This window comes from Lemur catta, chromosome 9 (assembly GCF_020740605.2).
Source record: "Lemur catta isolate mLemCat1 chromosome 9, mLemCat1.pri, whole genome shotgun sequence".
In the NCBI taxonomy this organism is placed as follows: domain Eukaryota; kingdom Metazoa; phylum Chordata; class Mammalia; order Primates; family Lemuridae; genus Lemur; species Lemur catta.
Window position 1 is genome coordinate 75232330 of NC_059136.1, and position 22844 is coordinate 75255173.

Below are 22844 nucleotides of genomic sequence, written 5' to 3' on the forward strand. Positions count from 1 at the left end.
AAAAACAAATAACCCCATTAAGTAGTTGGAAAAAGACATTTTTAAAAACAAGATATACAAATGGCCAACAAACATAATATGAAAAAATGTTCAACACCACTAATCATTATGGAAGCGCAAATTAAAAATCACAATGGAATACCAACTTACCCCTGTCAGAATGTCCATTATTAAAAAGTCAAAAAACAATCAATGTTGATGCAGATGTGGAGAAAAGGGAACACTTACACAGTGTTGGTGGGAATGTAAATTAGTACAACCTCTATGGAAAACAATATGTGAATTTCTCATATAACTAAAGTAGATCTACCATTCAATCCAGCAATCCCACTACAGGGGATCTACCCAAAGGAAAAGGAATCATTTTATTTTAAAAAAAAAAAAAGACACCTGTACCCCTATGTTTATCACAGCACAATTCACAATTGCTAGGTATGGAACCAACCTACATGCCCAAAAACTGATAAGTAGGTAAAGAAAATGTGGTTCTATATATAAAATGTAGTATAAATGATGGACATACTACTCAGTCATTAAAAAGAATGATATAATGTCTTTTATAGAAACTTTTTTGAGACTTGAGACCATTATTCTAAGTGAAGTAACTCAGGAACAAAAAAACAAACACCACATATTCTCATTTATAAGTGGGAGCTAAGTAATGGGTATGCATGGTCATACCATGAGTGAATTAATGGACATTGAAGACTCAGAAGGAGGAAGTGGGATAACTCTCCATTTATTTTTTTCTTCTTTTATATCATTCATCAGAGTTTTATAGTTTTGCTCATGTAGATCTTGTACATATTTTGTTAGGTTTATACCTAAGTATTTCATCTTAGGTCTGCTAATGTAAATGATAATGTGTTTTTAATTTCCCATTTCACGTGTTCATTGCTGGTATATAGGAAAGCAATTGACTTTTGTTTTTTTTTTATCTTTAACCTGCAACATTTCTATAATTGCAAATTACTTCTTGGAGATTTTTGTTGATTCTTTTGGATTTCCTACATAGATGATCATGTCATCTGCAAACAGGATTATTGTGTCTTTCCTAATATATATACATTTTGTTTCCTTTCCTTGTCTTATTGCATTAGCTAAGTATTTCAGTGAGATGTTAAAAGGAGTGGTGAGAAGGGAAATCTTTGCTTTGTTAGCATAATAGCTTCTAGTTTCTCATTATTAGGTATGATGTCAGCTGTAAGTATTTTTGTAGATGTCTATTATCAAGTTGAGGATGTTCCCTTCTATTCCTATTTTGTTGAAATTTTTATCATGAATGGGTGTTGGATTTTGTCAAGTGCTTTTTAGCATCTATTGATATGATAATGTGATTTTTCTTCATTATCCTATTGAGGTGATGGATGGATAGCATAAATTGATATTCAGATTTTGAACCAGTCTTGCATACCATGTATAAATCCCACATGGCTGTGGTGTATACTTTTATACATTGTTAAGCTTCAATTTGCTAAGATTTTACTGAGGATATTTGCATCCATGTTCATAAGAAATTCTGCTCTGCAGGTTTCTTTTCTAGTAATATCTTTGTCTGGTTTTGATATGAGAATAATGCTGGCATTATAGAATACATTAGAAAGTGTCCCTTCTGCTTCTAGAAGCTATTGTAGATAATCAATATAATTTTTTCCTTAAATGTTCAATGAACACACCTGGACTTAGTGTTTTCTGTTTTGTAAGATTATTATCACTTCAATTTCTGTAATAGCTACAGACCTTTTCAGGTTTTCTATTTCTTTTTGTGTGAGAATGGACAGATTGTGTTTTTCAAGTAATTGGTCTATTTCATCTAAGTTATCAAATTTATGGACAAAGAGTTGGCTATAATACTTGTTTATTATCCTTTTAATGTTCATGGGATCTTTGGGATGTCCCCTCTTTCACTTTTGATATTAGAAATTTGCATTTCCTCTCTCTCTCTCTCTCTCTCTCTGTCTTTTAAGTTAGCTTAGCTAGAGGCTTATTGATTTTATTAATCTTTTCAAAGAGCAAGCTTTTGGTTTTGTTGATTTTCTCTATTGATTTCCTCTTTTTGATTTCATTGATGTCTGCTCTTATATTTATCATTTCTTTATTGATGCATACTTTGGATCTAATTTGCTCTTCTTTTTCTAGTTTTCTAAGGTGGAAGCGTAGATTATTGATTTTAGACCTTTCTTTTCTAATTTACATATTCAATGCTATAAATTTCCCTCTAAGCATTGCTTTCCCTGTATCTTACAAATTTTGATAATTTATAATTCCATTTATTTAATTTTTTTAAAATTTCTCTTAGAATTTCTTCTTTGACATGTGTTATTTTGAAGTCTGTTGTTTAATCTCCAGATATTTTGGGATTTTCTAGCTAGTTTTCTGTTATTGATTTCTACTTTAATTCCATTGTCATGTGAGAACACATATTATGTAATTTCTCTTCTTTTGAACTTTTTAAGGGGTATTTTATGGCCCAGAATGTGGTCTGCCTCGGGAAAGTTTCCATGTGAACTTGAGAAGAATATGGATTCTGCTGTTGATGAATGAAGTAGTCTATAGATGTCAATTATATCCACTTGATTGATGGTGCTGTTGAGTTCAATTATGTCCACATTGATTTTCTGTCTACTGATCTGTCCATTTATGATAGAGGGCTATTAATGTCTCTAACTAGAATAGTAGATTCATTTATTTCTTCTTTCAGTTTTATCATTTTTTGCCTAACAAATTTTGACACTCAGTTGGCAGGTGAATATACATTAAGAATTGTTATGTCTTCTTTGAGTATTGATCCCTCTATCATTATGTAATTTCCCTTATATTCCTGATAAATTTCATTGTTCTGAAGTCCTCCCCACATGAAATTAATATGGCCACTCTTGCTTTCTTTTATTGGTATTAGCATGATATAAATTTCTACATCCCTTTACTTTTAATCAATATGTATCTTATATTTAAAGTGGCTTTCTTGTATACAACATAGAGTCGGACCTTATTTTTTTATCCAATCTGACAATGTCTTTTAATTGGTATATTTAGACCATTGGTGTTCACAGTGATTATTCATATAGCTGAATTAATGTCTACCATACTTATTACTATTTCCTCTTTGTTGATCTTATTCTTTGCTCTATTTTTGTCTCCCAAACTTTTTCTTCTTTTGTAGTTTTCATTGAGAATTTTATAAATTTATTTTCTAAGCTTTCTCAAAATATCAATCATACTTCTCCTTTTACTTTTTTTATTCATTGCCCTAGAATTTGTAATATAGTGTACACAGACAACTAATCCACATATAGTGGCAAATAACACTATACCACTTCACTTAGAGTGCAAATACATTATAACTTAAAAAAGCCTAATTACTCTCTTCCATCTTTTCTATAATTACTGTCATTCATTTCACTTACACATAAACATACATATATAAGGGAATACATAATCAAATACATTGTTGCTATAGTTATTTGTACAAACTGTTATCTGCTAGATCAATTAAGAAGAAACATAAGCTCCGGGACTGAGGACAAGCCAACCCTACCCACAACCATGTGTTATTCAGGAGCCAGAGGACAGGTCTGCATTCTCCACCACAACTTATGTCCCTACGTGTCATTAGGGAGCTGGGGGACAGGCCTTCCCTTGGTGTCAGGTATGCATGCCATCTGGGATTCTAAGCGTAGCCCTGGTGCCAGGGCTAGTGTTTTCGCATGACATCTGGGGGCCTGAGAACCAGTACACTCTACCCACTGCCACCAGTGCCACATTCACCATCTGTTGACCTGACAACCAGTCAACTGTCACTGCAGCCAGGACCCATATGTGACATACTGGGGCCTGAGGCTCAGCCTTCCCTGCCAGCCAATGCCAGAGCCCACTTGTGCCATCCAAGGGCTTCATCAATAGACCAGATCCAGCAGAAGAAAGAATTTCTGAACTAGAAAACAGGTCTTTTTAAATATCTCAGACAAAACTATAGAAAAAAAGAATTAAAAAAAGAATGAAGAAAACCTACTTGATGTATGGGATACCATACAACAAATAAATATTTGAATTTTACAAGTCCCAGAGGGACACAGATGAGCAAAAGGCATAGAAAACCTATTTAATAAAATAATACCTAACAATTCACCAGTCTTGCAAGAAGTATAGACATCCAAACCCAGAAACAAAATCAAAAAGCCCAGCAATAAAGTTAATCATAGAGGTCAAAGACCTCTACAATGAAAACTACGAAAAAACTGATGAAATTGAGGAGGACACAAATAAATGGAAGGACATCCCATGTTTATGGATTGGAAGAATTAAATTGTTAAAATGATCATACTACCAAAAGTAATCTACAGGTTCAATGAAATCCCTATCACAGTACCAATGACATTCTTTAGAGTAAATGTTTTAAAAATCCTAAAATTCGTATGGAACCACAGAAGACCTCAAATAGCCAAAATAGTACTGAGAAAGAAAAAAAAAAAAAGCTGGAAGCATCACACTATCTGACTCAAAATATATTAAAAAGCTATATTATCCAAAACAGTGTGGTATTGGTATAAAGACAGACACACAGAGCAATAGGACAGAATAGAGAAGCCACAAATAAATCTACTTATTTACAGCCAACTGATATTTAAAACAGACACCGAAAACACACACTGGGGAAATGATACGTTCTTCAATAAATGGTTCTGGGAAAACTAGATATCCATATGCAAAAGAATGAAACTAGACCCCTATCTCTCATTATATACAGAAACTCAAAATGGATTAAAGACTTAACTGTAAGACCTGGAACTATAAAACCACTAGAGGCAAACATTGGAACTATAAAACCACTAGAGGAAAACATAAGGGAAATGCGTCAGGACATTGGTCTAGGCAAAGATTTTTATGACCAAGACTTCAAAGATACAGGCAAAAAACAAAAAATAGACAAATGAGACTATATTAAACTAAAAAGCTTCTACACAGCAAAGGAAACAATCAACAACAGTGAAGAGACAACCTGTAGAATGGTAGAAAATATTTACAAACTATTCATTCAACAAAGGATTAATATCCAGAATATATAAAGGACTCAAATAGCTCAACACCAAGAAATATATTAATAAACTGATTTAAAAGAGGGCAAAAGATCTGAATAGATATTTCTTAAAGGAAGATATACAAAGGGCCACCATATATGAAAAAGTGCACAATATCACTCATTATCAGGGAAATGCAAATCAAGACCGGAGTGAGATTTCACCTCACTCCAGTTAGGATGGATTATCAGAAAGACAAAAAATAACAAATGCTGGCAGGGATGTGGACAAAAGGGAACTCTTATACATTGTTGTTGGGAATGTAAATTAGTACAGCTATTATGGAAAACAGTGTGGAGGTTTTTCAGAAAAAAAAAAACTAAAAATAGAACTACCATGTTGTACAGCAATCTCACTATTATTTATCAAAAGGAAATGAAATTAGTATATCAAAGGGATACCTGCACCCCAATGTTTACTGTAGTACTATTTACAATAGATATGGAGATCAACCTAAATGTTTTCAGCAAATGAATGGATCAAGAAAATATGGTATATACCCAGTAGAATATTATTCAGCCATAAAACAGAATGAAATCCTCATCATTCACAGCAACATAGATGAGCCTGGAGGAAATTATATTAAGCAAAATAAGTCAGGAACAGAAAGGTAAATACTACATATTATCACTCATGTGGGAGCTAAAAAAAATTGAGCTCATGGAAGTAGAGTGCAGCAATGTGGGTATTAAAGGCTGGGCAGGGATTGGTAGAGGGAAGGTTGGGGAGAGATTGGTTAACTTATACAAAATTACAGCTAATTTGGAAAAAGGATTTCTGGTGTTCTGCAGCCCTGTAGAGTGAATATGATTAAGTATAATTTATTCAATATTCTCAAAAAGCTGGAGGAGAGGATTTTGAATGTCACACAACAAAGAAATGATAAATGAGGGCATGGCTATGCTAATAACCCTGATTTGATCATTGCCCATTGTATGTCATGTTTCAAAATATCACTCTGAATCCTATAAATATGTACAATTGTTATGTGTCAACTAAAAATAAAAGGAAAAAAGCAAAAAGAGAATGAAACTATTTTACCTTGACTTACTCATTCTCTGATACTCTTCCTTTCTTTATATAGATACATGTTTCTGACTTAAATAATTTTCCTTCTCCCTGAAGAACTCTTTTTAACATTTCTTGCCAGGTAGGTTTACTGGTAACAAATTCTCTCAAATTTTGTTTGTCTGAGAAAAACTTTATTTTTCCTTCACTTTTGAAGGATAATTTCACAGGGTGTGGAATTCTAGGTGGCAATTTTTACTCTTGACACTTTAAATATTTCACTCCATTCTCTTCTGGCTTGCATAATTTCTGAGGGGAAGTCAGATGCAATTTATTTTTATTTCAGAAAATTACAGGGGTACAAAAGTTTTGGTTACATAAATTGCTTTTGTACAGTTTGAGTAAAAGTTATAAGTGTGCCCATCACCCAGATAATGTGTATTGTACCCAGTAGGTGTGAATTTACCCATTCCCTCCTCCCCTCTACCTGCTCGATTGCTAATGAATGTTATTAATATTTCCATATGTGCACATAAGTGTTGATCGATTAGTTCCATATTAATAATGAGTACATATGGTGGTTTGTTTTTCCATTCTTGGGATATTTCACTTAGAAGAATGGTCTCCAGTTCCATCCAGGATAACACAAGAAGTAGTTCACCATTTTTCATGGCTGAGTACTACTCCATGGTATACATATACCACATTTTATTAATCCACTCATGTATTGAGGGACACTTGGATTGTTTCCACATCTTTGCAATTGTGAATTAATGGTGCTGCTATAAACATTCCAGTACAGATGTCTTTTTTATAGAATGTCTTTTGTTCTTTTGGGTAGATGCCCAGTAATGGGATTGATAGATCAAATGGTAGATTTACTTGTATCTTTTAGGTATCTCCATATTGCTTTTCACAGAGGTTGCACTAGTTTGCAGTCACACCAGGAGTATATGAGTGTTCCTATCTCTCCGCATCCATGCCAACATTTATTGTTTTGGGACTTTTTGATAAAGTCCATTCTCACTGGGGATAAGTGGTATCTCATTGTGGTTTTGATTTGCATTTCCCTGATGATTAGAGATTTTGAGCATTTTTTCATGTTTGTTGGCCATTCTTCTGTCTTCTTTTGAAAATTTTCCATTCCTGTCCTTTTCCCACTTTTTGATAAGGTTGTTTGATTTTTTCTTGCTGATTTTCCTGAGTTCTAAATAGATTCTAGTTATCAGCCCTTTATCAGATGTATAGCCTGCGAAAATTTTTTCCCATTCTGTAGGTTGTCTGTTTGCTCTCGTGACAGTTTCTTTGGCTGTGTGGAAGCTTTTTAATTTAATCAGGTCCCATTTATTTATTTTTGTTGTTGCTGTGATTGCCTTTGGGGTCTTGTTCATAAATTCTTTGCCTAGGCCAATGTCTCTGAGAGTTTTTCCCACATTTTCTTCTAGAATTCTAAGAATTCCACACCTTGGGTTTAAGTCTGTTATCCACCGTGATTTGATTTTTGTGAGAGGTGTGGGTCCTGTTTCAGTCTTTTACATGTGGCTGTCCAGTTTTCCCAGCAATCATTTATTAAATAGGGAAATTCCTATCTTCATTCCTCTGTAGGTAAGTTGTTTCCCACCTCTCTGGTTTCTTCCCAGATTTTTTCTTTATCTTTTGGTTTCTCTTTCTCTCTTTCTTCCCTTTCTTATATTCCCCTTATGTATATGTTCAATGTCTTATAGTTGTCCTACAGTTCTTGCATATTGGGGTTTTTTTCCCCCATCTTTTTCCTCCTTGCTTTACAGTTTTGGCAGTTTCTATTGTCCTATCCTCAGTCTCGGAGATTCTTTTCTCAGGTGTGTAAAGTCTACTAATTAGTCCATCAAAGGCTTACTTCACTTATGTTACAGTGTTTTTGAACTCTAGCTTTTCTTTTTGTTTCTTTGTTAGAATTATCATCTCTCTATCCATCTGTTCTTGCCTGTTGTCTAATTTTTTTCATTAAAGCCCTTAGCATATTAATCATACATTTTTAAAAGTACTTGGTCTGATCATTCCAACATCCCTGCCGTATCTATGTTCTGATGCTTGTCCTGTCTCTTCAAACTGTGTTATGTTTTTCTTTTTAGTATGCCTTGTAATTTTTTCTGGACAGCTGATCATGATGTTCTGGGTAAAGGGAACTGTGATAACCAGGCCTTTAGTGATATCATGGTAAAGTGTGGAGGGAAGAGAAATGTTCTATAGTCCTGTAATAGGATCTTCATCTTTTGGCGAGCCTATGCCCGTGGACTGTGGACTTTATCAGTGCTTCTCAGTTTTTTCCCTCCTTTAGATGGAATAGGATGGCCTTCCAACACATGGAAAGCTAGAGAAACGTGAAGGGACCTCCCCTAGGCAGGTCAGGTTCTGAAGAAACCTCAGAAGGTTAGGCTCTGGTAAAATAGCTTCTAGTGAGAGTAGGCCTTGTTAAGCAGAACATATGCTTGCATCAAAACATCACATGCCCCTTATAAATACATATAACTATAATGTACCCATAATAATTAAAAAATTTTAAAAATTTTAAAAGAATACTCTGGCTTATTTCATAATGTTCCTTTTGCTATTCTCCTGCCAGAAGCATAAGGGTTTCTTTTTCTCTGATATTCACCATTAGGACCTAGCAGATAGAACTCTTGGAGGTAAAATGCACAAAAGTATGTGGCTCCCTATGACTGGGTTCCCCTGTAGTTTTTAACTTTCAGAGTCATCCCACACTAAGCATCCAGCAATTTGTCAATTATAGTTTAAGTTTTTCTACCCACACACTGGTTCCTATGGAGGTACTTGCTCATAGGTCTTTGCTTCGGTAAGTTTTGATTCTGTCTCTCCAATTTTGGGCCCTCTCTGTCTCCACCTCTCTGTTTCTACCTCTCTGTCTCTCCAATTTTAGGGAAGCAGTTTGCCCTGTAACTTCACTTCTCTGATCTAAGAAGAGTTGTTGATTTTTTAGTGGGTTCAGCTTTTTACTTGTTAGTATCGAGTGGCAACTTCTAAGCTCCTGACATATGCTGGACAGGAAACTAGAAGTTCTCAAAACAATTCTATTTTCATACTAATTTTCATTGGTTCATATAGTATTTAATTATTGTAATTCAGTAATAATTATAACTTGGTCTTAAGAAGTTGACTTAGTACATATGCAACTGAAATAGAGCAAAAGTACACAAGCATATCATCTAGACTACTAGTTGGAAGTGTTCGGTGTTCTGTGTGCATTAGTCAGTATAGTGTTTTGGTTTCTTTGTTTTGGTTTGGTTTGTGGTTTTTTTGAAACGAGGTCTTGCTCCGTCTCCTGAAATAGAGTGTAGTGACATCATCATAGCTCACTGAAACCTCAAACTCCTGGGCTTTAAGCGATTCTTCTGCCTCAGCCTCCCAAGTAGCTGGGGCTACAGGTATGCCTCACAATGCCTGGATAATTATTTTATTTTTAATAGAGATGGGTTCTCACTCTTGCTCAGGCTGGTCTCGAACTCCTGACCTCAAGTGATCCCCTGCCTCAGCCTCCCAGAGAGCCAGGATTACAGGCATAAGCCACCATGCCTGACCTAGTATGTTTTTATAAAAGGAATAGAGAATATTGATCATCCCTACACATCACTTAAATGAAGGTTAATTAAGAGAGCTTCTCCACATATATGTGTTCATGTGTGTACATATGCATACATATTTGAATATATGCTTCCACATAGTATCTTTTTCTCTTAATGTTTTAATATAGGTATATTCCCTTGTTTATAAATATAACCTCAAAACAAACATCATAGTATCTGTTTAATATTTCATTTTTATGCTCCATCATTAATTTTACCATTCTATTATGAGCTTTTTTTCCTACTTTAGTGTTTTTCCTTATGTAGATAAATTCTGTACAACCTCAACTTACTTGACCTTTTAGTTGGCATTGACACTGTGAATCACCACCTCTTCAAAACAGTCTATTCCCTTGGTTTTCTTTCTTAAACTCTTCAGATTCACTATGTATCTATTTGACATCTGCTCTTGGATCTTTGAAAGTCAGCTCACACATCATCTGTTTAAAACCAAACACATAATCTATCCATTCCACTTCTACTATTCCCTGTCTCAATGAATGGCAACATAGTACAAACAGTCCCCAATTTACCATGGTTTGGCTTAACAAGTTTTTGACTTTACAATGGATTTATTGGGATGTGACCTTGCTGTAAGTTAAGGACCATCTGACTATTCTATTGCCCACACCAGAAAACCCAGGAATCATTCTTAATATGTCAGTCTGTCTTAATTTTTATTTTCAAATCACTTTAAATTTGGTTCCTAAATATTTCTTGAATCTAGTCACACATCTCTAGATTCTCTCCTACAGCCAAGTCCAATAAACTATTATGTTGAGCACTGACTATATGATAGCCTCATAAAGATTCGCTCATATATTTTCTTGAACACTTCCAAATCACCCAGAATGCTGCTATAAATATGATCTTTGAAAAAGGTAAATCTGAGAATATCAATCCCCTGTTTGTAAATAGAAATACATTCAATCATTAATTATTGCTTTTAAGATCAAGACAAAGCTCCTTAACATGTCTTTAAGGCTATGCATAACTTGGTCTCCTCCACTGTGCCTGGCTTTATGTGGAACCAGGGATTTTTCTTGCTCTCTCAGCCATATTCTTGCTTTCTCCTATTCCCTTCTTTTCAGGCTCATAACTGCCCAGTTTCCTTTCACTTCAAGGCAGTCATGCATACCGGTTTCTACATCTTGAATCCTCCTCTATTCTCTGTTTCCCTAAGCTACCCGTGCACCAGATCTGAGTTGAGGTGTCCCCTTACAGGGAAGTCTTCCCTGAGGTCCCTAAGTAAAATCTTCCTGGATAGGCTTTCATGGTGGCATATATATATTTAATTCATAACAGTTATCATGTTGGTAATTGATTATGCTTCTTGGATTAATGTTTGTCTTTAGCATCGAAAAGAAACTTCTTGAAGGAAGGAGCCACGTATGATTTTTAATATAGTTGTAGCTCCATTACTAAATGACACATGGTAGATGCCCAACAAGTATGTGATCAAAGAGTAAATGACTTTTCGTTTAAACTAGGAATTAAGTACCAATTCATGCTATAATCTGTTAAACTCCTTGACAAATGGCAGAATTTGTAACAATTGAAATAAGATTCCTAGAACAATTTATACCTTTTTCAAATTTCATACAGAGTACCAATTCTCTAAAAATTAACAACACATTTTTAAAGGTCCCTCAAGTGAGCCTTTATATGGCACAAGTTTTGGCCCATGGATGGGTTGTGATAGTGATGATTAGAAACGAAGAATATTTCTGTAGGAACCAAATTAATTTTCAAAAAATGACAAGAGACTTGAGACTGAATCTTTCTTTTCTATGCCAAAAGTTTCCAATCCTTAGAATTGGCCCTACAAAATGAATGGAAGGAGGAGAGAAAATGAGCAGCAATTAGCTATGAGCAATAAGTAGACATTAGTTCCATAGGTCTAGCAAAGGTGACCATGAAGACTCACTGTGAGCCATATTAACTTTCTCTCTTGAAGAGAAAAATATAAAAATTAAAATTAAAAAGATAACTATGACAGAGAATATGGCAATTGGGTAAGAATGAATGCTGACCCAGTTCATAACCTTTGCCCCTGATCTAAAAAGTAATACTTCACTGTGAGTCAGATTTTACTACACAATAAACCACTACAGAGGCATACAGCAATGTACATTCGTCTTAGATTGACAGGTATGCAGGCTGTCTGGGTTTGATCAACTCTACATGTTTCATTCTGGGTCAGGTGATGGAGGAGCAGCTATGAGGGAGTTTTAACATATGCCCACAAATTCCTTGACCCTTCATCTTTCAAGAGGTGGAGCTTAATTTCTTTCCCCTCAAATGTGGACTGGAGTTAGTGGCTCACTTCAAACCAACAGAATAAGTTGGAGATGGTAGTGTGTGACTTTCAAGACTAGGTCATAAAAGGCACATGACTTTCTCCTTGTTCTGGCTTGCATTGCATACTTCGAGGAAAATTGGCTGCCATCTTATGAGGACATTCAAGAAAGCCTGTGGAGAGGCTGAGGCCTCTTGCCAATAGCTGTAGGTATGATGCACCTTGGGAATAGATCCTGTAGTCTTAGTCAAGCCCAGGCGACTGTAAAAATGGCCAACATCTTCACTGCATCCTCATGGAAGATGCACAGCCAAAAGCTCCTAGTTAAGCATCCCCAAATTTCTGACCTTCAGAAACTTCACAATAATAAGTGTTTATTGTTTTAAGCTACCTTCCATGGCAATTTATTATGCAGTAATAGATAATGAACAGAAGTTGGTACCAGAAGCTTTTCTCCTTGTGTTGAAAATCAAGAGTACAAGGGGCCAAACACAGTTGTGCGAGTATGTTTCAAGTCTATCTTGAAATATAGAGCTTTTGTCCAATCTACTAATATCTACTATGTAAAGCAAGTCTTTTGGTCAAATAACATAAATGGGCAGAGGAACATAGTTTTCTGTAGTAGGCTAAATATTGACCACCCAAAGATATCAAATTCCAATCTCTTACAATTTACAAAGTAAAGTAGTCTTTGCAGATATGATTAAATTAAGGATTTTGAAGTGGTGAGATTATCTTGGATTATCCAAGTGGGCCCTAAATGCCATCACAAGTGTCCTTATAAGAGAGAGGCAGGGGGAGACATCACACACACACACAAAGAAGGCAATGTGAAGATGGAGGCAGAGACTGGAGCCATGAGGCCACAAGCCAATTAACACCAAGGAATGCCAGCAGCCACCGGAAGACAGAAGAGGCAAACAATGTATTCTCCTCCAGAGCCTCCAGCTGACAAGTTGATTTGGGATGTCTGGCCTCCAGAAATGTGAGAGAATAAATTTTTATTGTTTTGAGATACCACATTTTTGGTAATTTGTTACAGCAGCCTTGGAAAACTAGTATCTCTTCCCATCGAGTAGATGGAGATGTTGATTACTGGCTGAACAATAATCTACTCTACCTTAGCATCCCTTCAAAAAATAACCAGAAAATCAAAAAGAGACACTGTGCATTGATGCTACCAAAATAAATGAACAAATGAATGAACACATAAATGCATAAATAAGCAAAAGGAAAGTGAAGAATTTAGATCAAAAGATTAATTATCGATGAAAGCAGTAGAAAATGTCAAAAATTTTCTTAAATTTCTCTAAGAAACCAAAACAAAAAGAGGTAGAAACAATACAGTATCAGAGAGGACATAACAGAATAAAGGTGAGCTTTTTAGATTTAGGGGAAAAATGGAGAATAAAATAAAAACCAGAAATGAGTGGTCCTATTAAAACAGGTATATGAAACACACTGCAGACAAAATCATAGAAAATGAATTTTTTTTAAAAAAGATAAATATATAAAAGAAAAAGTGAAATAGAAGATCCATTTTATATGTAATTAGTGTTTCTAAATAAGAAACTTAAAATGTAATAGAAAAAAAATTCAAAGATAGAAGAAAACTATGCTGAAATGAAAGAAGATCTAATTCTACATATTGAACAGATATATTGTAGGAACAACTATACAAAATGTTTTATACTGGAAAATAATGCAGTTCACAGTCAAATGTGATCTTGGCTTCTCTCTTTTGATTTTCCATATTCATAATAAATTTGAAGAAATTTTTAAATATGCAAAGATGCATATGAGAAACTATTATTGTGACCTTGGTCAAGTAATTCTACTCTTTGTTAAGTCAAGAGAGGGATATCTAAGTTTCTTTCCAACCCTCTGATTCTGTAATTCTTACTCTGAGCTGCTCTTCTGATTGGGCTTGAATGAAAACAATTTCAGAAAGCATCTGTAATTAGCACTGTTGTAGACCTATGTTAGATGTATTCACAAATGTACTAAAGCCAACTAGTTAATAATAATTGTCACCTCTGTAGGAGTCAATGTCTTAAGGGTATAGTAATACCTTTACATTCTGTATCAAACATTTAGCAAAGAAATCAATAGGTATAACATTATATTTCTGTAGATCTGCCAAAAAATTAGTTTTATGAATTACCTGGCACAATGGCCTAACCAATATGTTTTGTCAAAGAAAAATTTATATATGATTTCTTGTCCTTGGAATTAAATGGAAGTCAATAGCAAATGACTTAACAGGCAAATAATTCTCCACTACCTTACAATGGCAACGTAGAGATAGTTATAGAAAATTTATGTTTTACATGAGATGTCTGCAGTATGCCTTGGGTGGTTGGCACTAACAAAGCTTGTTTTCAAAAGCATACTTTTTCAAAGATAAGAATTGTTGTGAATGTGTCCAAGGGATGCAGCATCCATCTTTTACATCAATTGGCACAAGAAACTGGGACCATGTTTTCATATGTTTATTTCTATAGAGAGCTTGGCAGAAGACCTTGAACATTGGCTCCAAGTAAGTGCTGAATGGTTAAATGAATTATTATATATTCAGACACTGCTTCCTGCACGTAAAACAGAGAGTATATATACTTTAAAGTCAGGATAAACCCAGAGATCATTTATGCTTTTCTCAGTAAACACTTTTCTGAGAGTCAGATGAAGATTAGACACCCATGACTAAATCTTGACATTGCTTCACTTTTTATCCTGTTTCTTTGCTTGAAGTCTTTCTAGAAGTTCTGAGAGCATGGAATTGCTAGTTTGCTGGACAGAGCTTGTCCAACCCTGTGCAAAAAAGAATCTGAATCTTTAGGAAGCTCTTTCTAATATGTCAACTAAATTCTTGATTCAGGTAATCTCCACCTTGTTATACTACATTCCTTAGAAGTGAAAAATGAATGTGTACCAGTCTGCTTTCCACTCCTACATTTAAAATACATACACATTTGACTCTACCGTTTTTCAGCAAAATTCTACCTCAACCATCTCAGACAAATTGAATTGTTAAAAATGCTGTAGAATGAAGTTCAACCTTAACTTTCACTGTCAAGAGGTTTTCTCTTCATTCTAATGTAAATTCCCTTCCTTATTCTTTGATGGTGGCAGGAAATTGGACCAAATAACCTCTTAAAACCATCTCAACTTAAAGATTTCAAATTTTATAGTACTTTGTCTATATAGTAAAACTAAATAGGTACTTTTATTTCCCTAAATAAGCCAGATTCTCTTAGTGAATTTTAGGATTGAATTATGAAGTCTAGGAAGTACTCTAAATTTGTAAGCGTTTGTGTGTAGACTTGTTTATTCTTCAACTATATAAAACTATTCATGCTTAGTCAGCTGTGCTAGGCAAAAGTTATTTTTCTTAAAATTTACATATAAATGTCAGCTATTATGAGATTATTATTTTTATAATTATTACATATTAGAAAAGTCCTCAGTTTTAACCATATTATTTTATATGATTTATTACAGGACAGCATGAAAGAAATTGGTAGCAATTGCCTGAATAATGAATCTAACTTTTTTAAAAAACATTTATGTGATGATAATAAGGTAATGATAATTATTTGGAGTTTGTTTGTCACTCAGGCTTGATTTTTATAGAAGCTTATATATCTGTGCCTCTGTTAGACAAATATATTAATTATATTAATAACATATTCTTCTCGGTATAAGCAGACAATTCTCATTGATCTATTAAATTATAATATGGTGTTCTTTATACTTTTGTTTTACAAATAACCTTATGTCTATTAGATAATTTTTTTTTGCTTTACCATTCTATTTTTCACCTTGAAAATACTAGAACTGTTAAATTCAAAGATACATATTATCATTTATTTCTAAATTTCTTACATAGAAAAATACTTGTCAAAATGATTACTTGCACATATGCAAACATTAGTCATTGGTATAATTTAGTTACAGGCATTTTGAAATTTTTCTTTCAATATTTGCTTATCTTTAAGTGATTATCATGTCTAGTTGGTATAATATTAGAATTTACAGAACCTCCAAAAGTTTGAGTCATTTCTTCCTACAGAAACTAGTGTGCTATTTGATAGTCTTTTTAACACTCACAATAGCTGAGTCAACCTCATGGCATCTCAACTTATAACCATAAATTCTTTATTCATAATTTCTTACTTTAAATATCTGAAAAAAATATGTTTTAGGTGACTATGGCCCTTTATTTTCTTATTACCAGCTATTCACCTAGCTCAAAAGGTACATACAAGAAAAATCATGCCTACCTTTCATCATTATTGCTTCTAAAAGCCTTATTTTTGCTTATCTTGTTTAAAATGGAATAATCTTGTAATATATTCACCCCTAAGAGATAAGGACACATATAAATAATAGAGACAAGACTTTAAGAGTCAGATAATCATTAAACCAAGTTCTAGGCACGCCATGCTGTCACCTAGGAGCTAAACAGTTTTTGTTCTATTACTTGTCAGTCACGTGATTAACCGGAATAGAAGGCTGGGGCAGAGGTGGGGCATTCCTTAGCAACACAGCTCTGGCTTTGGGCTCCTTAAGAAAGCTTATCGTTTCTTAATATTTTATTTGAACCACAGCCCTTCTGACTTTTTCCTATAATAGGAAGGTACGTTTCTATATCGTGCTGCTCGCAAGTTGAAGCAATTTCGTAAAATGAACAACAGTGATGATTTTGATCACCACTTATCAATGGTTTCACAAGGCACATTAAAACTGTTGAGCTGCGCCAGCAAGGTAAGCTAAGGAATATTTACTTTAAACAAATATATAAACTACTCCTGTGCTAAGATCATATCCATCATCATAGAATTCTAAGTGCTTATTATTACTTTAAAAGTTGAGATACATTTATTCAATTCTAGAAGAGGAAAGTCTCAACCTGGAAAGTACCTATTCATTTCTTGGCTACAGTGAATTAACAGTTTGTGAAAGTGGAGTAAAAAATAAGTGACTGAATACTTCATTGCCATAATAACTTCCAAGGAGGCTAAGGTGATATATTGGGTGGGAATGGCAAATTTTTATCTGTAAAACTTATTAATAGTTTCAATCTATATATGTACACATTTATAAGAACTCCTAGTCAATAAAACAGTTAATCTAGTGTACTTAACAAACATCTTTATTTGGTAAAACTGGGCACACATATGTCCAATAATTTTTTTTTCTTTAATAATTTTGATACATGTAAACTATTTTTTCTTACTTTTCTACTTGCGGTTTTGAACTAAAATCAACAAAACAAAATTTGGAAGACATTGTCTTGAGACTACACTGAAAAATGCAGAAAATTATAGCATCTACATTGTAGGATGTTGAAAGGATTAAATGGCATAATCCAAGTAAAGTACGTAGTTCTAAAAAGTTTTCAGTATTTAATGTGATGTTTTATTATTTTTTATTATCATTCCCCTCTTCAGATATTTTACAAGCTGTCACACTAAGTCAAAAGGTTTCTTATGGTTTCAAAGTGGTTTAAAAAACATTCTTATAATTTAAAACATAATTTTGTTTTTTTTTTGAGTACCAGTAGTTTCCCATAGAAGGTAAAATGTTAAGATTATCTTTGAACCCTATTGACAGTGATGAAAATAGAGATTATATAATTTAGACAGCCTTATTTATCATTGCTTTATATACTTGATGGGAGCCAGTCTCCTTTTGGTGTGCTAGATTTGCCAACCTTATTTCTAATTTTGGGCCCTTACTTAGATTTGTCCCCTAAAGGGAATTTTTAGTTTATTTATTTATTTTTTTTAATAAATATGATCTATCTTGTTCTATGCATCCTTCAAGGCTCAGCTCAAGATTCATGAAGACTTTATACTCTAGTCTACCAGCAATATTTCCTACTTGTAGTGATTTCAAAGCTCTGTCTAATGCAAGAATAGCAGATAGGTTTCATGTTGCTCCTACTTCCAGTTGATTAGTAGTGACTGTTGGAAATACTATGTTGATTATAAGCCTCAAGCCTGGGCTCAACTAAAAAGAGTGTAAAACAGATGATTGATTGATACCACCTATGGCCTAGGAAGGAATAAAGGTCGTAGGTATGCTATATTTTTGCAATTCTTTCTCGTACGTGTTGAGTTGTGCGTGGATCACGAGGTTCCAAAGTCAACTAACTGTACAGAAAGGAAATACATGAATAATTTAAATCTTGCCATCAAATTAAGTTACAACATAAAATAACAATACAGTTCACCCTTTCTTGAAATGATAAGGCAAGATGTTAAAGACACTGAATTTTCTTCATGAGTCAGACGTGCTATGAACTTTTTACTATTGTTTTATTTCATTTTGCTTCTGCTGAGTGAAGCTTAGTAAAAATATATGGCCAGAATTTGAAAATTTCAGGAAAACATTATTTTCATGTTGATTTAAATTCAAGTTTTTTCTCTGTTAGTATACCCTTCTATGTTAATTTTTTAGACCTCACAGCAATGAATGCACCGCTAAGCATACCTACAAAATTATGGATCCAAGGTATTCAGAAGATTAACCTCTCTCACTCCTTCCTTTTCCCTGATATTATATTTACAAATGAAAATTAGTATGCTACTATCTTAACAATAAGAAACTTAAAGTGGGTTCTCAAATAGATTACATGAGCTGAAAGCAATATGAAAATTAGCAATTACAAACAATGAGAGGAGCAATAAAGGATTACTATTCCATATTATAAATGTGATTTTGTTTTTAAGGTTAAAGGAAGAAAATCGCCTCCCCTGAGTGAAGCCCAACCAACAAAGAATTTGGTAAGAGCAACTAAAATTTTCTTTATGGCTCATCAGCTTTTCACTCAACTTAATTCCATAATGTTTCTCTTTAAATTGTTTCTTTTCTATGGTTAGTTTTGAAAATATTCATTATAATGTTAACAAAAGGAGAAGGGAGATACCTCTTAAAAACTGGACTCCTTTAAACTACATTAAAAAAAAAAAGACACTATTTTAACATAGAAGAAGCCAGGGCAAATATCAGAGTATTATTTTCCTAAAAAGAAACAACATTAAAACATCAATAGGGAATGGGCAAAAGAAATGAACAATTTATAAAGTTGAAAATAAACTAGAAAACAAGTACATAAAGAAAAAAAATCCTTGATCCTTTGTAAAGAAATAAAAATTAAACAATGAGGATCTATCTTATACTTATTAGTATGGATTGTACAGTGTAAATAATATATAATAGTTTGCAAATATCTACATATATTCATATACATACTATCAGATATTGTTAAAAATTATACAGCAATATGGAAATTATTTATGAATTAAAAAGGCAGAATACCTAATTGAATCTGATTAATATTTAAAATGATGTATGTATTAACTAAGGTGGAACACAGAGAAATGAGCCCTTCTGGTTGATGAGAGTGATGGGTTCTTCTTTAATATTTTCATTATTATTTATGTTATTTGCTAATATATATATGGAGCATAGAAATTCCTTACTCCTTTTAGAGAAGTAGGATGAAACTGCACACCCTGGGACTCAGGAAACCCTAGGAATTCCATCTGAAGTGGAAGATTTGGAATGAATGAAATGAACACATGATGTAAAAACAATATAAATATACTGATGGCTTCTGACTAAAAGAATTTGAAGAATTTGGAAAGAAAGTTTAGAAAAAGGAAATAATATCTATGTTCCCAGGATTACAGAAATAAAATCAAGATTCCTTATTTTTGTCCTTTTAATGAATGCTCATTCTTTGCCTCTGAGGAAAATATGAATTTTTTACATCTATATATTAAAAATCTGCTTAATCAAGTTCAACTTCAATTTATACTTTTAAAACCTCCTGGAACCTTTGCTAAAAATAATCTATAAATTTTTTCCCACATGTTTATCTTTGAAATCTGTTGTTTAATTTTTGAAATGTATTATTCAAAAGGTATGTGCTAATGTTACTAAATATATAACTAAAACAGATCCAAGTTTGTGACTAAAATAAACATAGGACAGATGAGTTCAAGACTCAGTCATTATACTTACTTGACATGTGACCTTAACAGTTTATTTATCCTCTTTGTAGACCAGTTTCCTCATCTGTGAAATGAGAAATCAAGTTCATAGGGTTATTAAGCAGATAAAATGATGCTCTGTATTTAAAGTATTGAGCACAATACCTGACCTAGAAAATACCTAATAACTGGATTGCTATCTAAATGAAGAATTACCCTACCCTGTATTAATCCCACTCCCCCAGGTTAGAGGGCTCAGAGGAATATAGCTGAGTCTATGCAGAGCTACTCCCTTATATGTCTTTTCCATGTAAAGTATCTTTTTCTCCATTTTCTTTTTGTATAGGCAACTCCCTTTTAAGATTCTTGTCAGGTGCTAAAAACTAGCTTATGAGGCAGTTATCTGCCATACTTGGGCAAAAGCTAGATTGTTGGGGTAGATTTTAGGGCACAAGCTCAATCAGGTACGTCCTTATTATCTTTGCTAAAATAATCTGAATATTGTTGTGTAATTTAATCCTTCCACTAAAAATACATTTTCCATATCAAAAATAAACTCTAGTAATATACAGCTATCTTTCTCATTAAAGTTTAAACAGTGTTATTATGTCCACTGTTGTAGTGTGAATCTAGTAGCTAACAAAGCTCTTTGATAAATCCTAAATCTTAAACCATATCAACCTTGAATTTTCTATGTATCAATTATCACAATTATAGTTAGAAATCATAGTTTTAAAAATATCATGCAACATTCTCCTTTTTCATTATGCCAAATTTTCTGCGTAACATAACATGATGGCAATTAAAGATTGAATATTTAAAAATGTGTATTTTCATAAAAATGTGAAGTTAAAAAAAACTTTTTAAAATCTACTTCTCCAGGAAGAAAATAAATCTTTAAAGGAACAGAAAAAACAGAATGGTTTGTGTTTCCTAAAGAGACTAATACAAAAGATAAAAACTTGTTGGAATAAAATTTTGAGAGGCACTAAGGAACACTGAAAAATATGGAGTGGCGATAGAGAAACATATGAACTTTACTTGCATCCTCCAAGAATCTATCTGCTTATGCAAATTTTTTTGGAGTAGAATGCCTTCTGGAAGTTACTGAATGCATCCTGGTAAAAATGGATTAGAGCAATTGAGAAATCCATATTGTACTACTAGAAGATGGATACAAACGATGGAAACTGAATGCTGCAATCAACAAACTATTTCATATGTATGTGGACGTATATCAATCGGTATTAATTCTTTACTGAGTTTCGTAAGACAATTCATATAAGTTATCAGTTGCAATAATACTTTTCAAACCTGTTTGAATATTTCAGGAGAAGACATCAAATCTATGAAGTATGTATAGGTTACAGGATTCAAAATTTAGACTGCTTTATTATTAAAATAATGTTTATGGCCTTCTATGAATCAATATACTGTATTAAGAGTGGAAATTGTCATCTTCTGTGCTGGAGATGTTTTAAGGTTAACAGTGGTATATGGACAATGCCCATGAGAACAAGAGAGTCCTACACCTTAAAGGAGCAGCAGCATAAAGACGTCCCAGAGATGTAATTGAACATCAATATATAACACAATGCCTTCAATAAATGGTATAGCAAATGTTTTAAAATGAAAAAAAAGGCACCTTTTTTAAAAGTAGAAATCTACCTAGTCTAAGGATTTTAAACCTTAGTTCTGAGTTACTTTTGTCATTTATGTATAATAAAAATTGTCTAAATGATTTTGCAATTTGGGAAGTATATTTTTTAAGAGAATAATATATGTTGGCCTTTTAATGAATGGAATGTGTATATTTAATTTTGACACTATATCTGTATATAAAAATATTTTCATATAGTACTACAAATTGCTTACTTTGGATAACATTTCTCCTTTGATAAAATAAATGACCTATGTATTAATATCACGAGATCCACTTAATGAATCCCAGCAGAATTTTTAAGACAAGATTTTTAATGCTATACTACTACTTGATCTTCCATTTAATATATGACCTTTAATACCTTATTACCACGAAACCGGGGCCCCAAAACTATGTAAGAGAAGGAACACTACTTTCTATGTTAAATTTTTATATTAAAAAAAAAGTCTTACACATAAAGGGAAACGGAAACACTATTCCAGAAAGACCAAAGCCCTAAAACAGCTCCCAGTTTGCATTTCACTGAACTCATATCCTTCATGCTTTCTTAGATGTCTTGCTTAGTTATGTGCAGACTTGCTTTAATTGATCTACAGAAGATGCCCCAGTGGCACCGTCAATGTGTGGTGGTGACACCTTCCTGCTCCTTCTCACTTTCCCCAAATCATATGGCATTTCATCCTCATTGGTGCAGATAGCTGCATAGCATTTACTGGACCGGCCCATTAATGGAGCTTTGAGTCAAGTACTATTTCTGTTCAACTAGTTATCACTGTTAACTCCAGAAGAGGAGCTGACTAGCACTTCACCAAGTTTTCTTTCTTTCTTTCTTCAGATGGACTTTTCTAAGTAAGCTATGTTCTTTCCACCATAAACCATAATATATGGTCAAGTATGTGGTACACCTTTATCCTGACGAATTGGTGCTATTGGTAAAACATCAGCTAGAGAAATGAGGAAATTGTTTCTAAAGGTAAACTCTTGAAACTGTCCTTGAAAGTATTTCCTTGAAGGCTGTTTATAACATTCCTTAACAGTGTTTAAAAAAAAACTTCTGAGATTGTGGCAAAATAAGAGGCAATATTTTTGAAATGCTTGTTAAAAGAGTTATTAAAATTTTCTTCCTTAGTTTTTATCATTTGTTTATGATAGATTTGACTTTTAGAGAAAATT

At 33.4% G+C, this 22844-nt stretch overlaps 1 protein-coding gene across 4 annotated transcripts in view; it reads left to right on the forward strand.

Moving 5' to 3' along the window:
* The window catches only part of IL7 (interleukin 7), a 52593-nt gene extending 29974 nt beyond the window's left edge, over nucleotides 1-22619 (forward strand). For 2 of the 4 annotated variants that reach the window (XM_045561029.1, XM_045561032.1), the window contains exons 3-6: nucleotides 15507-15587; nucleotides 16641-16772; nucleotides 18743-18796; nucleotides 20891-21377. In XM_045561029.1, the coding sequence (XP_045416985.1) occupies nucleotides 15507-15587; nucleotides 16641-16772; nucleotides 18743-18796; nucleotides 20891-21010 (387 nt within the window). In that variant the 3' untranslated portion in view covers nucleotides 21011-21377. Of the gene's footprint in view, nucleotides 1-15506; nucleotides 15588-16640; nucleotides 16773-18742; nucleotides 18797-20890; nucleotides 21378-22506 lie in introns of those variants that run through there. The other 2 variants (XM_045561031.1, XM_045561030.1) reach the window with 2 other exon arrangements.
* The last annotated feature ends 225 nt before the right edge of the window (nucleotides 22620-22844 follow it).